This window comes from Vicugna pacos, chromosome 13 (genome assembly GCF_048564905.1).
Source record: "Vicugna pacos chromosome 13, VicPac4, whole genome shotgun sequence".
In the NCBI taxonomy this organism is placed as follows: Eukaryota; Metazoa; Chordata; class Mammalia; order Artiodactyla; family Camelidae; genus Vicugna; species Vicugna pacos.
In genome coordinates, this window is record NC_132999.1 from 28,947,186 (window position 1) to 28,960,723 (window position 13,538).

Genomic DNA, 13,538 nt, shown 5'->3' on the forward strand with positions numbered 1-13,538 from the left:
ACAATGTTTGGACCCTATTTGGATCATGATTTAGGAAATGTAAAGTGACATCATTAAGGAAATTTGAACACTGGATGTTTGGTATTAATGAAGTATTGTTAATTTTTTAGATGTGAAATGGTATTGTGGTTAGTGTCTTTTTCTTTTTCATCCAGTTTTATAGAGAGATAATTGAGGTTGGGTTTTTTAAGCACCTTCATAGCTACAGCTGTAGCTACTTCTGTATGGGGTAAAATACTTTGGTTTATTACACTGTAAGCAATAAAATACCTGGTCTCAGAAAATTTTTCCAATAACTCATTTTAAAATCAGCATGCCAACAGCCATTAAGTGAGACATAGTTGGTACAGAGTGGGAATTTGTTCAGCAGGTAGATTTGTAGGAACTTTTTCTTGCTGCTAAATTGCATGGCTTCCTTAGTGAGGCAGATTGCTGAACACATTGTGGGTGCTGAAATGAACTGGGTCTTGGTAAGTCTCATTTGACTGAGGGGAAGTGATCAGGCTAAACTCACATCCTGCAAGACCAACTTGGGACAGGTCGTATGTCATGACTCCTAGGCCAGTGCTCTACTTTGCCTCCCTCAAAGATTATAGGGCAGTAAGTTAGGTGTGCCAACTAAAAATTGTCACTTGCCATCTACCTCTACTTGGATAAAATGAGCCGCTGCAGCCGCTGACCTTCACTCCCTAAAAGTTCAGAGTGGAGAGCAGGAATGAGGCACTCTGTGCTCTGGGAAAACTGGCTGAATAGGCCTTCAGGTAGGTATTTTCAGAACATTTTATGAGCCCAAATTCTTATGTGTCCTCAAATCTAGAAAAGCACTACATTAATGGTGACATCTGCTCCTTAACGACTAGCAGCAAGGCTCTGCCTAAGTGTGTGTTTGACTGTATGTAACCACTGTCCACTAAAATCATGTATGATACTGAGTTCCTTCTGCCTCTTCAGAGCAGTTACTCAGAGCTATTTGAAATGCTGTCTCCCAGGCTGTTGTCCTCATTTTACCCCAAATAAAACTTAACTCACAACTCTCAGTTGTGTGACTTTATTTTGGTCAAAAGGTGCAAATCTGGGACCTGAGATGTCAAGGTTCCTGACTCCAGTGCCCCCTCTGCTACAGAAGGGTACTTGGGGGCAACGAAGTAAGTTTGTGGTAAATTAGACATCCTAAGGAGTCACTCTAAATTTCACAGAAAGTAGATCTCACCAGGCTATAAAAGACTCAAATACGCTGTTCCTTGTAACATGCTCACAGCTTCTGTATGCTCTCAAATGTGCCCTGGACAAGACCACAGGTAAAACAAGGCTCAGTAAATGTATAAGAATAAGCCAAGGACGCAGAAAAAAGCCTGCTGAAGGGAAGTGTTCAGTCTTGGGGACCACAATGCGGACTTGCACACGGGGCAACCGTCTGAAAGGTCTCAGGGAGGAAAAGAGTAAGGAGCAGTTTAAAAAAGAAAAAGGTCCCATCTCCCAAATTTGTGAAGCCGGCCCCGGGCAAACTGAACGGACGTGGTCTAAGCCGCAGAGGGGCAGGCAGGGATCAACCGCGAGGTTGGGTGAGGGAAGGCAGAGTCGTGAGGGGCCAGGAAAAAGCCCTGGCAGAGGTTTCCGGCAGGGACCGTCTTCTTCGCTGAGGTATCCCTCAGACTAGCTTAGTGCTGGCACAAGATCGGTGTTCAGTATCTGGAATTACCGATTGCTGGAGGCAGCCTGCCGCCGGTCTGAGCATCGAGTAATTGCGGACTCCGCGACCTCCACAGGTTCACTTTGCCCAAGACAAAAAGCCAGATGCGCGGGAGAGGCAACAACTCGCGGAGACCCCCACCCCAAACCCCGCCCCGAACCCGCACCGAGGGTGCGCAGGCGGCGCCCGCAGTTTACGACAGGCCGGAAAGCAGCGGCCGCAGACAACGCCGCCGGCCCGGGCCACTATGGGGGTAAGGCGGTGGCGAACCGCCTCCAAGGCAGGGGCTGGGAGGTGGCGAGGACCTGGAAGGCAGGCAGGGGCTCGCGCCAGGAGGAAATTAGGAGAGTGGGCTCGCGCTGAGAAGTAGCGGGGAGGCAGAGCTCGAGCGGGGAGGGGCGGGGCAGGGCAGGGGCTAGGCCTGGGGCTGCGCAGGCGCTGTTTGATGCAGTCGCCCTGGCATTCCTCCTCAGAAAATCGCGCTGCAGCTCAAAGCCACGCTGGAGAATGTCACCAACCTCCGGCCGGTGGGCGAGGACTTCCGGTGGTACCTGAGGGTAAGGCTGGAGGGGCGGGGCTCTAGACGTCTAGGCTGTAGGCGCTTGGAGGCTCCGGGTAGGGGCGGGCCCGGTGAGGTTTTCCCATCCTGATCTCAGTAGTGAAGGGGAGCTTTCTCTCCTGCAAGACGAGAAGTGTTTGATTATTAAATGTTCTCTTTTCTTCTGGGTATAAGTTTATGTTTGCTTTATTAAGCTTGTTGGCTTATTCTTAACTGGCAGTGTCTTGGGATTCCTTTTGTAATTTTTCCCTCCGTTAAATATTTCATGATATGTAAACACACTAAAAGAGAGGCAACTTGAAAGAGAACTTGTGATTATTTAGTAAAAATAATTTCACCTTCTCTTTTACTTGTTGATCAGGTTTTATTATTGTGAGGTGGTTTAATTGTGTACATGGCTCCACCCTTACTTCCCCATCCAGTATTGGAAATCTGTGTCCATTGAAGAAAATACACAACCTTCAAGTTGAGAATTGTTTTATTCGGTGGACATTCTGAGGACTTCAAGCCAGGGAGGCAGCTTCTCAAATAGCTCTGAGGGACTACTCCCAAGAGGTAAAGGAGGAGCCAGGATATATAGGAGTTTTGCAACAAAGACCAGATAGTTGGAACATCAAAAGATTACTGTTAATTAAGGAAAAACAGATATCTCAAGATAATTTAGTTCTTTTCTATGTATGGGAAGACGCAAGTCTGGGCTCATTGATTTTTTCTTTTTCTTTTGTTTTATTTATTTTTATTGAAGTATAGTCAGTTTACAATGTGTTAATTTCTGGTATACAGCACAGTGGTTCAGTTATACATACACATATTTTTTATGTTCTTTTTCATTATAGGCTATTAGAAGATATTAAGTATAATTCCCTGTGTAGTACAGTAGAAACTTATTGTTTGCTTATTTTATATATAGTAGTTAGTATCTGCAAATCCCAAACTCACAATTTATCCTTCCACCCCTCCACTTCCCCTCTGGTAACCATAAGTTTGTTTTCTATTTCTGTAAGTCTTTTTCTATTTTGTAAGTTCATTTGTGTCATTTTTTTTAGATTCCACATATAAGTGATATGGTATTTTTCTTTCTCTTTCTGGCTTACTTCACAGTCTCCATGTCCATCCATGTTGCTGTAAATGGCATTATTTCATTCTTTTTTATGGCTGAGTAGTACTCCATTTATCCAGTCGTCTGTTGATGGACAGTTAGGTTGCTTCCATGTATTGACTATTGTAAATCGTGCTACTATGAACATTACAGTGCCTGTATCTTTTTGAATTAGAGTTTCCTCTGGATATATGTCCCAGAGTGGGATTGCTGGATCATAGAGTAAGGCTATTTTAGTTTTTTAAGGAATCTCCATACTGTCCTCCATAATGGCTGCACCAAACTACATTTTCACCAGCAGTGTAGGAGGGTTCCCTTTTGTCCCCACCCTCTCCAGCATTTATCATTTGTGGACTTTTTAGTGATGGCCATTCTGACTGGTGCAAGGTGATACCTCATTGAAGTTTTTGATTTGCGTTTCTCTTGTAATTAGTGTTACTGAGCATTTTTTCATATACCTATTGGCCATTTGTAAGTCTTCATCAGAGAAATGCTTATTTAGGTCTTCTGCCCATTTATTGATTGGGTTGTTGGTTTTTTTGTTACTGAGTTGTGTGAGCTGTTTGTATATTATGGAAATTAAGCTTTGTCAGTTACATCATTTTACAAATATTTTCTTCCATCCCGTAGGTTGTCTTTTTGTCTCATTTATAGTTTTCTTTGCTGTGCAAAAGCTTGTAAGTTTAGTTAGGTCCCATTTGTTTATTTTTGCTTTTATTTCTATTGCCTGGGTAGGTTGCCCTAGGAGAACATTGCTAAGACTTATGTCAGAATGTTTTGCCTATGTTTTCTTCTAGGAGGTTTATAGTGACTTGTCCTATGTGGGCTCACTGAAATCATTCCTTTGATATGCATCTTAGCTATCTAGAGCCAGTGTCTTGTTCTTTCCCATCCTGATTCCACCCACCGTTGAGGGCGGCTGCAGTGACTGAGGGCTTGGCACCAGGCAGCCTATACATCTCCATCCTCAGTTCCCTTGGGCTCACTGCTGGGGCGGTGGTAGTGGCTGTTGGCTTGATGGCTGCAGCAGCCTTTGTTTGCTGATATGGCAGGCAGTGGTTTTCTTTCACATCTGGTATGCTAGTGGCATGGTCTTCAGAGGTCCTCATCGTAACAGAGCAGTTTGAGGCCCTTCACTCTCCCAGATCCCAGAGCTTCTCTGTTTTCCTTTTAGTCTAAATCCCAGCATTCAGTACCTGACAAAAGCCTTATCTTTTTTAGGAAGCCTTCTGCCCACCTTTATTGCCAAATATTTTGAAGCCTGAGTGCCTGGGCTTTTTTGAGGAATTGATATTATTTGGCTTAAAAAAGCACAGTCTAGAGAAGAAGACAAAGAAATAGAGTAGCAACAGAGTGATAAATACTTTCACAGCAAACCTACAGGGCCTGTGAGAACAGAGAGGAAGCTCCTAACTCCACAGGGATGGGGGGCTTTGAGGCCATTTCTGTACTGCATGAGCACTGAACCCCTGGCCAGACTGGGCACTTCTTACAGGAGGGCGAGCACGCCAATGTAAGAAACACTTTGACCTGTTCTTTGCCCAAAGATAAGTCTGGTTATGTCCTTAGTGGAGCTGGTTGTAAGACTGCTGACAAGGTTATAAGCTTGCCCACCTCACACTGTTCTTACCCTTCCCTCGGCATCTGCCCAACTGAGCCAACTACTTTACTAACACTTCTTTTCCTCCCCTAAGATGAAATGTGGCAACTGTGGCGAGATTTCTGAGAAGTGGCAATATATTCGGCTGATGGTAATTGCTCTCCCCACCACTATACCCACACCCAGACACACACATGCTTCTGGGGAGGGATTTGTGGCCCTAACCTCTCTGATCTCTGCCTCTTGCTTTTTGTGGTTTGGGAGGGCAAGCATTGGTGTGTTCAACACTGGGAAGTGAGGCAGAATTCACAATCAAGGGGATGTCCTTTCCTCAGCCTCAAGAAGCCTCCCTAGGATTCTTGTCCTAGCAAGTTGCTCACCCCTCTCTAGGTCTTGGTCTCTTCAACTGGATAATAGGTGGTAGGATTGGGTCTCCTGAGGATCCTTGTATGTAACTGACATGTGACTAGAGGTCCTGTTTACTCCTTGCCAGGATAGCGTGGCACTGAAGGGAGGCCGTGGCAGCGCCTCTATGGTCCAGAAGTGCAAGCTGTGTTCGAGGGAAAACTCCATCGGTAGGTAGGCCGTGCATACTGGGCTCTGCCAGGCTGGCCCACAGCTTCCTGGTATCAGAGCAAAATCAGGCTCATGTTACCTATGGTAGACCCAGACCTGAGGTACTCAAGCTTCTGCGGCAGACTCTTTCTTTCCCAGAGCCACACTTGGGCACCTGGGTAGGGCCAGGGTATGAACCCAAATCAACTTTGTCTTCTCTTTTACCTTACAGACATTTTGAGCAGCACCATCAAATCTTACAATGTAAGTTTCCGGCTGCAGTGGCAGGCACGGTGGGATTAGATCGAGGCTGGGAACTAGGAAGCCTGGGTTCTAGAATTATATTTGCACCAGACTGACCCGCCATGGGACTGACTTACATCAAGTAGTTGTTCATTCATTCACTCCATCAGTCGTTTATTCACCTGATACTGACTGAGTGATTGGGTAGGAAAAGGACTCATAAACAGACTATAGTAGTGCCTTCTTATAATTGCTGGGCGGTGGGAGCTAGAGGGACTTCTGACCCAACTTGGGCACTCAGGCTCCATCAGTGGAAGCACTCACCTTGTCTGTGTCTTGGGGGACTAGTAAGCCTTCTCTGAAACCATGGGTGGGACAGTGCTTTGAATGGTGCATGCCATCCTTGATATTGTTGATGTTATTAGGTATTTATATGTTACAGCATAATAGATTAGTCCAGAGGTGAGGGAGGGAGTGTATGCTTTGGGTCTGTGTGTTTAAAGAAAGGCAGTTACTTGTATTCATCCATTCCTTATATGGTATTTTTGAAAAATGTCTGATTTATGCCAAATCCTCAGCTTTGTCCTGAAGTTAAAGGGAGAAATCACATAAGGACTTGCCCTCAAGGAAATCATAATCTACTGTAGAGATAGACTAGCAAACAGAAGGCAAACCGGACCAACAGAGAAGTGCCCCCGCCCCAGCCAGGCGCGTGGTTGGTATGCAGGAAGCATGACAGAAGGGGAGTGAAAGTGTGGGTGCGGTCCTTGGCATCTCTGGGTCCAGGCTCAGGCAGGTGTGAATTTCCTAGCTGTACCACCCTGCTCAGAGGTGAGCACCTTCCATGAACAAATCCCATTTCAAAGGCTAAGTCAGCCCCTGCCTTGACAGGCTGGCAGATGGTTAGCCAAAGGCCACAGCTAAGTGTACTGGGACCTTTTGGGTGATCTTTGTAGCTTAATGTTAAAGTTACATAATGGTAATTTTATCTACCATTCATTGAGCATAGTGTTGGGTCCTTTAGACCTAGTTCAGATTCTCACAATAAACGTGTAGGAAACAGAGCTTCCTCAGCTCTGTTTGACGATCTTAGGCCCAGGGAGGAAGAGCGACAGAACTCTGTCTGAGGTCACATCCAGGCATCCTGACCCCAGAGTCCACACTCTGTTCTCCAGCATCCATGTCTCATAGTGAACAGGTGCCAAGGCAGGCTTCTTCCAGAAGGGGATGAGTTGCTCCTGAGTCCCATTCTGGGCTTGCAGGGGCATTGGGATCACCCTGACGGCCTGGTTGGGCCTACCTCCTCAACACATTTCCTTTCTAGGCTGAAGACAATGAGAAATTCAAGACGATAGTAGAGTTTGAGTGCCGAGGACTTGAACCGGTCGATTTCCAGCCCCAGGTGTGTGTCTTCCTGGGGAACCTGTATGTTTGGGGAGGGCATATACGAAGTGACAGCAGAACTTCGCTTCCTTCATAGACCACAGACTAATAGTTCTCCTTTCTAAGAATAATTACTATTTATTAAGCATTTAACATATTTTGGCACCAGGCTCGTTACTTTTAACGTTACCTCACTTATCCTCACAGTATGCCTGTGAAGTTAGTTATTCATCCTATTTTTCAGATGAGGAAAGAACCCTAGAGATTTTGCACCTTGCCTAGGGTGACACAGTTAGTAAGCGGGGAGCTGTAATTTGAACCCAGGTCTGTCTGTCTGACTGCAGAGCCAGTGCTCCTGCCCTCGTGCCACTTTATTTGTGTAGCGTTTTCACCTCGCAGCTCTGTGAGGTAGGCAGAGGAGACAGTATTGTCAGCCCCATTTCATAAATAAGAAAACTGAGATCCAGAGCGGGAGGTGACATGCCCAGGATCGTTCAGAAAATCAAGGGTAGTAGAAGGATTTACCCCGCGTCTCCTGCCTTCTAGTCCAGGGCTCTAATTTGGAGAAACCACTCTAGCCCCAGGGCAGCTCAGCCTGCCAGGCCTTGGAAGCTCAAGTCATTATTCCAGAACAGCGGCCCACACTGCGTCTCTGTCCCCCATCCCACAGGTGTTGTGAGAAGGACCAGTTCACTGGCCAGGTCTGGCATGCCAGACCCTCCTTTCCCTCAGATTAACTGCTGCCTTCCTGTCACCTGCAGGCCGGGTTTGCTGCCGAGGGTATGGAATCAGGGACAGTCTTCAGTGACATTAATCTGCAGGAGAAGGTAGGGGACTTGGGGGGCCTTACAGGGATCTATAGGGTACTTGGTGGAAATTACCTTTTAGGTGAACAAGGCTCTTCAGTAGGAAGCTGACTGTGCACTTTTGTGCCTTTTGTTGGTGGTTTTGGCGTCCAAGATAACCCCAGGTGTAGTGCTGAAGTGCTCCTAGCGTCCCCACGCAGGAAGGCCAGGACGTGCCTTATAAATATATATTCGATGAGCATTGTTCAGGCATAAGATACAGTACTGTTGGCCATGAATTTAGTATTAATGAATCAATGCATGTATTAAATAAGGTGTTTTTAAACAGAAACATACATGAAACAAAGTTATGTATTGATCAGTTGAAGAAAATGTGATCAGATGCTCCCAGGAACCTAACCCTGTATTTCTCCGGGAGCAGTGTTCACTGATTCAGTGTTTGTGGGGACTTTGTAGAACAAAACTACCGTGAATAACAAGAATCTACTGTATTCCTGGACATGTTACTGCCTTGCAGATAAGGAAAGCTGTGGTTAGACCTCGAAGGAAGGAAGGACAAAAACATTTGATTTGCATAGCACCTAGGAGTAACCTAACTGGCTTTACTGAGCTCTCATAGGCGCCTGGCACTGTGCTGAGTACTTTTACATGTGTTACTTCATTTGATTCTTTCAATATTCAACATAAAACGTATTGTTATCCCTTTTTTTTTTTTTTTAATTGAGGACAGACTGAGGCTCAGAGAAATTAGTGACTTACCCAAAATCAGAAAGCTAGAAGAACAGGAATTTAGTCCTGTGCAGTCTGGCTCTGCTGTAGGTCAGACATGCTCGTGAAGTCTGAGTCAGAGCCTGAGCTGGGCCTTAACAGTCCCAGTTCCCCACTCTCCGTGCTGTCCCAGGCTGCCTTGTGAGGCTAACATTTTTTTTCCCCCCACAGGACTGGACTGACTATGACGAAAAGGCTCAGGAGTCTGTGGGAATCTACGAAGTCACCCACCAGTTTGTGAAGTGCTGAACCCTCTTCCCGTACACTTGCCTCTAGGAACTGAAAAGGGACAATGTGCCCTAAGTAGCAGAGGCTGGTCCCCTCAACCCTCATCCCCTGGCAGCTGTCCAGGCCCTCACAGCCTGCAGGCTGGGCTCTGCCACAGCTTCCCGTTCCCTACCAATAAAGCTCCTGTTTGTGCTACACTGGTGCCTGCACAGCCGCCCCCTTCACAAGTTAGAATGCATGTTGGAGGTCTCTGACGGCTTCGTGGCACCTTCCCACAATACAGGATCTTAGCATGATCTAATTTGCAAAGTATGCAGGAGCACAAAGCCCCTAAGGGCTCTCCAGCACTTGAGTGCACAGGCCAAACCAGGGGACCAAGGGTGTCAAGGCCAGTGGTACAAAGGGCAGCTGAGCCTGTGGGACGATGCCATGAGCCCGTAGTCCTGAGCCAAAAGGTCGCATTGACCATCTTGGCTCTCACGTAATCCCAGGCATCTCTGTTATCTGGTGTCACTTCATACTCCAGGGCTAGAAGGGACTTTGGAGGTCAGCAGTTCCGTCCTGGCATAAATCTATACAATCCCTGCCAGATGCACATCAGGTCTTTGCTCACTTGTTGTGATGGGGGCAATCCTCTACTGTTAGGATAATCCCTATGAAAATTCTTCCTTGTGCCAGGTCAGTCTCTGTGCTCCCTGTAGCTCTTCCTGATGGTCCTGGTTTGTCCCCTCTGTGGTCACACTTCCGTGTTCTGCCCCTGGACAGCCCTGTAGAGATGTGAAGACAGTGGCCTCTGTGTCTCAGAGGCCTAGTTCCCTGGGTCTTAAGATCCCCCTACACAGTGGACAGAGTTGTTTAGTGCACAGTCAGTCAGTCATGGGCAAGCTCATGTCTTCACACCAGTGACTCCACCATGTGGAAAACCTGTTACAGGAGATCTTGTTCCTCCAGTGTTTTCCTGGAGTCTGGAATTCTTTGGAAGTAAAAATTACTCTCTTCATTTTCTGAATGGCCCACTGGGAACGGTCTACCTGCTTTAAGGTTTGTTGTGGGGCTCTAGGAAGGGGACCCTCAGATTGCAGGTAAAGCTGGACATGTCCAAGGATGGGGAAGAGGTGCCTACCTTGTCCCCTCTGCAGTATGGCAGCTAAGTCACATGTCTTCTGGGTTCCCCGTGTTCCTGGCCCCTTGGCCTGTGCTTTCTGCACCTGACAGCCAGGCCTCTTTGGCCTCCCTTGGCCAGCAGCTCTGCCAACCCCCACCTGCTGGGAATGGTCCACTGCCCAGCCTGAAAGCAAACGAGGGGCCATGAGGCTGGGTAAGCAGCTTTTCTGGGTTTCAGTCTCCATACCAGCCAGTGTGTGTTACAAAAACAAGCACTAAAAGGATCTCAAGGTTTCCTTTATACTGTAAATTATTTTCTCATCTTTCAGGGGGTAGAGAAACCCAAATAATCAGTAACAGATGGAAAACTAGGTTATGTCAATAAATGTAGAAAAAGTATTCAACAACAAACCGTAGAAACCCTTAGCAAACTAGGAATAGAAAGGAACTACCCTTACCTCACAACGGATATCTACAGGAAGTTCAGAGCAAATGAAATATTTGAAGTATTCCATTCAAGACTGGGGTGAGATGAGGATAGCTGGATCGCTCCCTTCACCATTGTGCTTGAGCTCCCCATGTCCCCAGCACAACAAGACTGAAAAGAAAGAAGGTGAAAGGACTAGGAGGAAACAATTCACTTTTCACAGATTGTGATTTTTCCAAATTACCAACTCCAAAAGCACTAACAGGCATGGGATTTAGGGTTGATAAACAGAAGTCAAATGCATTTCAGTACACTGGCAACATATAATGAAGAAAAAATACCATTTGCAATAGGAACAGCAACAAAGTTACCCCCAAAAGTAACATAATTAACTATATCAAAGATGTTCCTGACCGATGGATAGATTGGCCAAGATGGCAGGGTCAGAAGGACCCTGCTGTTACCTCCTCTCATGAGTACACCAAAATCACAACTTTGTAAAACTATCATCCATTAAAAAGATTGAAACCTATCAGAAACGATCTATAAAAACATAAAGAAGGAACCACGAAAACTGGTAGTAGGGGTGGGCCCACAATATAGTTAGGTGGGCAGCCCACAAATGGGAATAATTACATTACAGAGGTTCTTGCCACAGGAATTCCTGCACTGGGAAGACATGCCCTGGGAGCATTTGGCCTTAAAGGCCAGAGGGGCTTGATTCTGGGACTCCTATAAGACTAGGGGAAATAGAGGTGTAACTCTTATTAAAGGGCACACACAAAAAACCTAGGCAAAAGCAGTAATTTGGTAGGCGCCTGGGCCAGACCTATCTGCTGGTTTTGGAGAATTTTCTGGAGAAGTGGAGGGCAGCTGTGGCTCATCCTGGGACACAGATGCAGCAGCCATTCTTGGGAGATCTCTCTACTATATGGATGCTGGTACTGTTGGGTACCAGTGTGGAATCCTCCTTCTAGCTCATTAGCACCAAGAGCTGGCCCTACCCACCAGCCTGTAGGCACCAGTGCTGGGAGCCGCCCACCCCCCCACCCCCCATCTCGGACCAAGCAACTAGCTGGCAAGGACACAGCCTCACCCATGAGCAGACAGGCTGTCTAAAGACCTCATGAGCCCACAGCTGCCCCTGGACAGCCCTGTCCACCAGAGAGCCTAGGGCCCAGCTGCACACACCAGCGGACAGGCATCGGTGCCAGAATTCCATGGGCCCCAACTCTGTCCTCCATGAAGCCTGCTCTAGCCTCTGGACCAGCCTCACACATCAGGGGGCAGACATTAGGTGCAAGAAAACTACAATCCCACAGTCTGCAGATCCAGTCTTCCCAGAGCAGGCCAGACCTTTAACCCTGAGACCAGGTGGGTGGTGGGCCATGCCCATTAGCAGGCCAACAAAAACTTGAGGACACCCTGGACTTTATACCCAACTGTGTCAGGAACCCCTTCCCCCAGCAACCTGACACCAGTTCTGGGATCCCTGGGCCCTACAACCAGACTCCAGGACACTTCTCTGCCTGATAGGAGTCTGGCCCTAACCTCAGGACCTGGCTTCACCCACCTGTGGGCTGGCAACAGCCCCAGAGTCTTCTAGACCCTGACTCTGCCTACCAGTGAGCCAGCACTGGCCCTGGGGCGTCCTGGGGTTCTACAGTCAGCAACAGCCTTGCCAAGCAGCAGCCAACAGCCTCCATGCAAGGCAGGGTCTGGCAGCCAACTGTACTGGGAGCTAACCAAGCCCACCAGACCACCTACATAGTCTGCTGCCAAACAGAAGGACCCCACACAGCCTGCATAGTGGGCACCCCTGGAGTATGTGGCTCTGGTGACAAGAAGGGAGTGCACTGCTGGGATGCAAAGGATGTCTCCTAAAGGAGGCCACTTCTCCAAGGTTGGGAAACATAACCAACCTACCAGACACATAGAAATAAAAACAGCAAGTTAGGCAAATGGGGCAACAGAGGAACACGTTCTGAATAAAGGATCCCCTAGAAGAACTAAGTGAAGTGGAGATAGGCAGTCTACCCAGTGAAAAGTTCAGAGTAATGATTGTAAAGATGATCAAAGAACTTGAGAAAAGAATGGATGCACAGAGAGAGAAGTTAGAAGTTGTTAACAAAGAGTTAGGAAACATAAAGAACAACCAAACAGAGATAAAGGATACAATAGCTGAAAGGAAAAGTACACTAAAGGGAAGCAACAGTGGACTAAATGATACAGAGGAACGGGTCAGCGAGCTGGAAGGCAGAGTAGTGGAAATCACTGGTGCTGAACAGAAAAAAAAAAAAAAAAGAATGAAAAGAAATGAGAATGGCTTAAGAGACCTCTGGAACAACATCAAGCATACTTACATTCACATTATAGGAATCCCAGAAAGAAAAAGAAAGGGTCAAAGAACATATCTGAAGACATAATAGCTGAAAACTTCCCTAATACGGGAAAGGAAACAGTCATCCAAGTCCAGAAAGCAGAGAGTCCCATCCAGGATTAACCCAGAGGGATACACCAAAATAAACTATAATTAAAATGGCAAAAATTAAAGAGAGAATATTAAAAAGCAAAAAGCAACAAATAACATGTAAGGGAGCTCCCAAAAGCCTATAGTTGATTTTTCAGCAGAAACTTAGCAGGCCAGAAAGGAGTGGCATGATATATTTAAAGTGATTAAAGGGAAAAACTTACAACAAAGAATACTCTACCCAGCAAAGCTCTCATTTCAGATTTGATGGAGAGATCAAAAGCTTTAGGATGACAAGCAAAAGCTAAAAGAGTTCACCACCATCAAACCAGCTTTACAAGAAATGTCGAAGGAACTTCTCTAAGCAAAAAAGAACTAGAAACATGAAAATTATGAAAGAAAAAGCTCACTAGTAAAGGCAAACATACATTAAAGATAGGAAATCATCCACACACAAAGCTAGGAGGAAGGTTAAAAGAGAAAAGTTGTAAAATTGTCTCTATCCACAACAAGCAGTTAAGGGATATACATTAAAACAATTAGATATAAAATATGATCTCAAAAACAGTCATTGTGATGGGAGGAGAGTACAAATGCAGGGCTGTT

General features: G+C 46.4%; 1 protein-coding gene across 1 annotated transcript; it reads left to right on the top strand.

Moving 5' to 3' along the window:
• Positions 1–1,876: 1,876 nt before the first annotated feature.
• Positions 1,877–9,128, top strand: CZIB (CXXC motif containing zinc binding protein). Its single transcript, XM_015236168.3, has 8 exons — positions 1,877–1,943; positions 2,164–2,247; positions 5,043–5,099; positions 5,442–5,523; positions 5,736–5,767; positions 7,071–7,148; positions 7,891–7,956; positions 8,875–9,128. Exons 1-8 carry the CDS (start codon positions 1,938–1,940, stop codon positions 8,950–8,952), a joined length of 483 nt encoding a protein of 160 aa, XP_015091654.1. The 5' UTR covers positions 1,877–1,937; the 3' UTR covers positions 8,953–9,128.
• Positions 9,129–13,538: the final 4,410 nt, after the last annotated feature.

Bases quoted from the DNA above. Each gene is read 5' to 3' on its own strand.
- CZIB (XM_015236168.3), top strand. The intron at 7,149-7,890 runs GTGTGTGTCTTC...TGTCACCTGCAG, and splicing joins CGGTCGATTTCCAGCCCCAG to GCCGGGTTTGCTGCCGAGGG. The intron at 7,957-8,874 runs GTAGGGGACTTG...TTCCCCCCACAG, and splicing joins ACATTAATCTGCAGGAGAAG to GACTGGACTGACTATGACGA.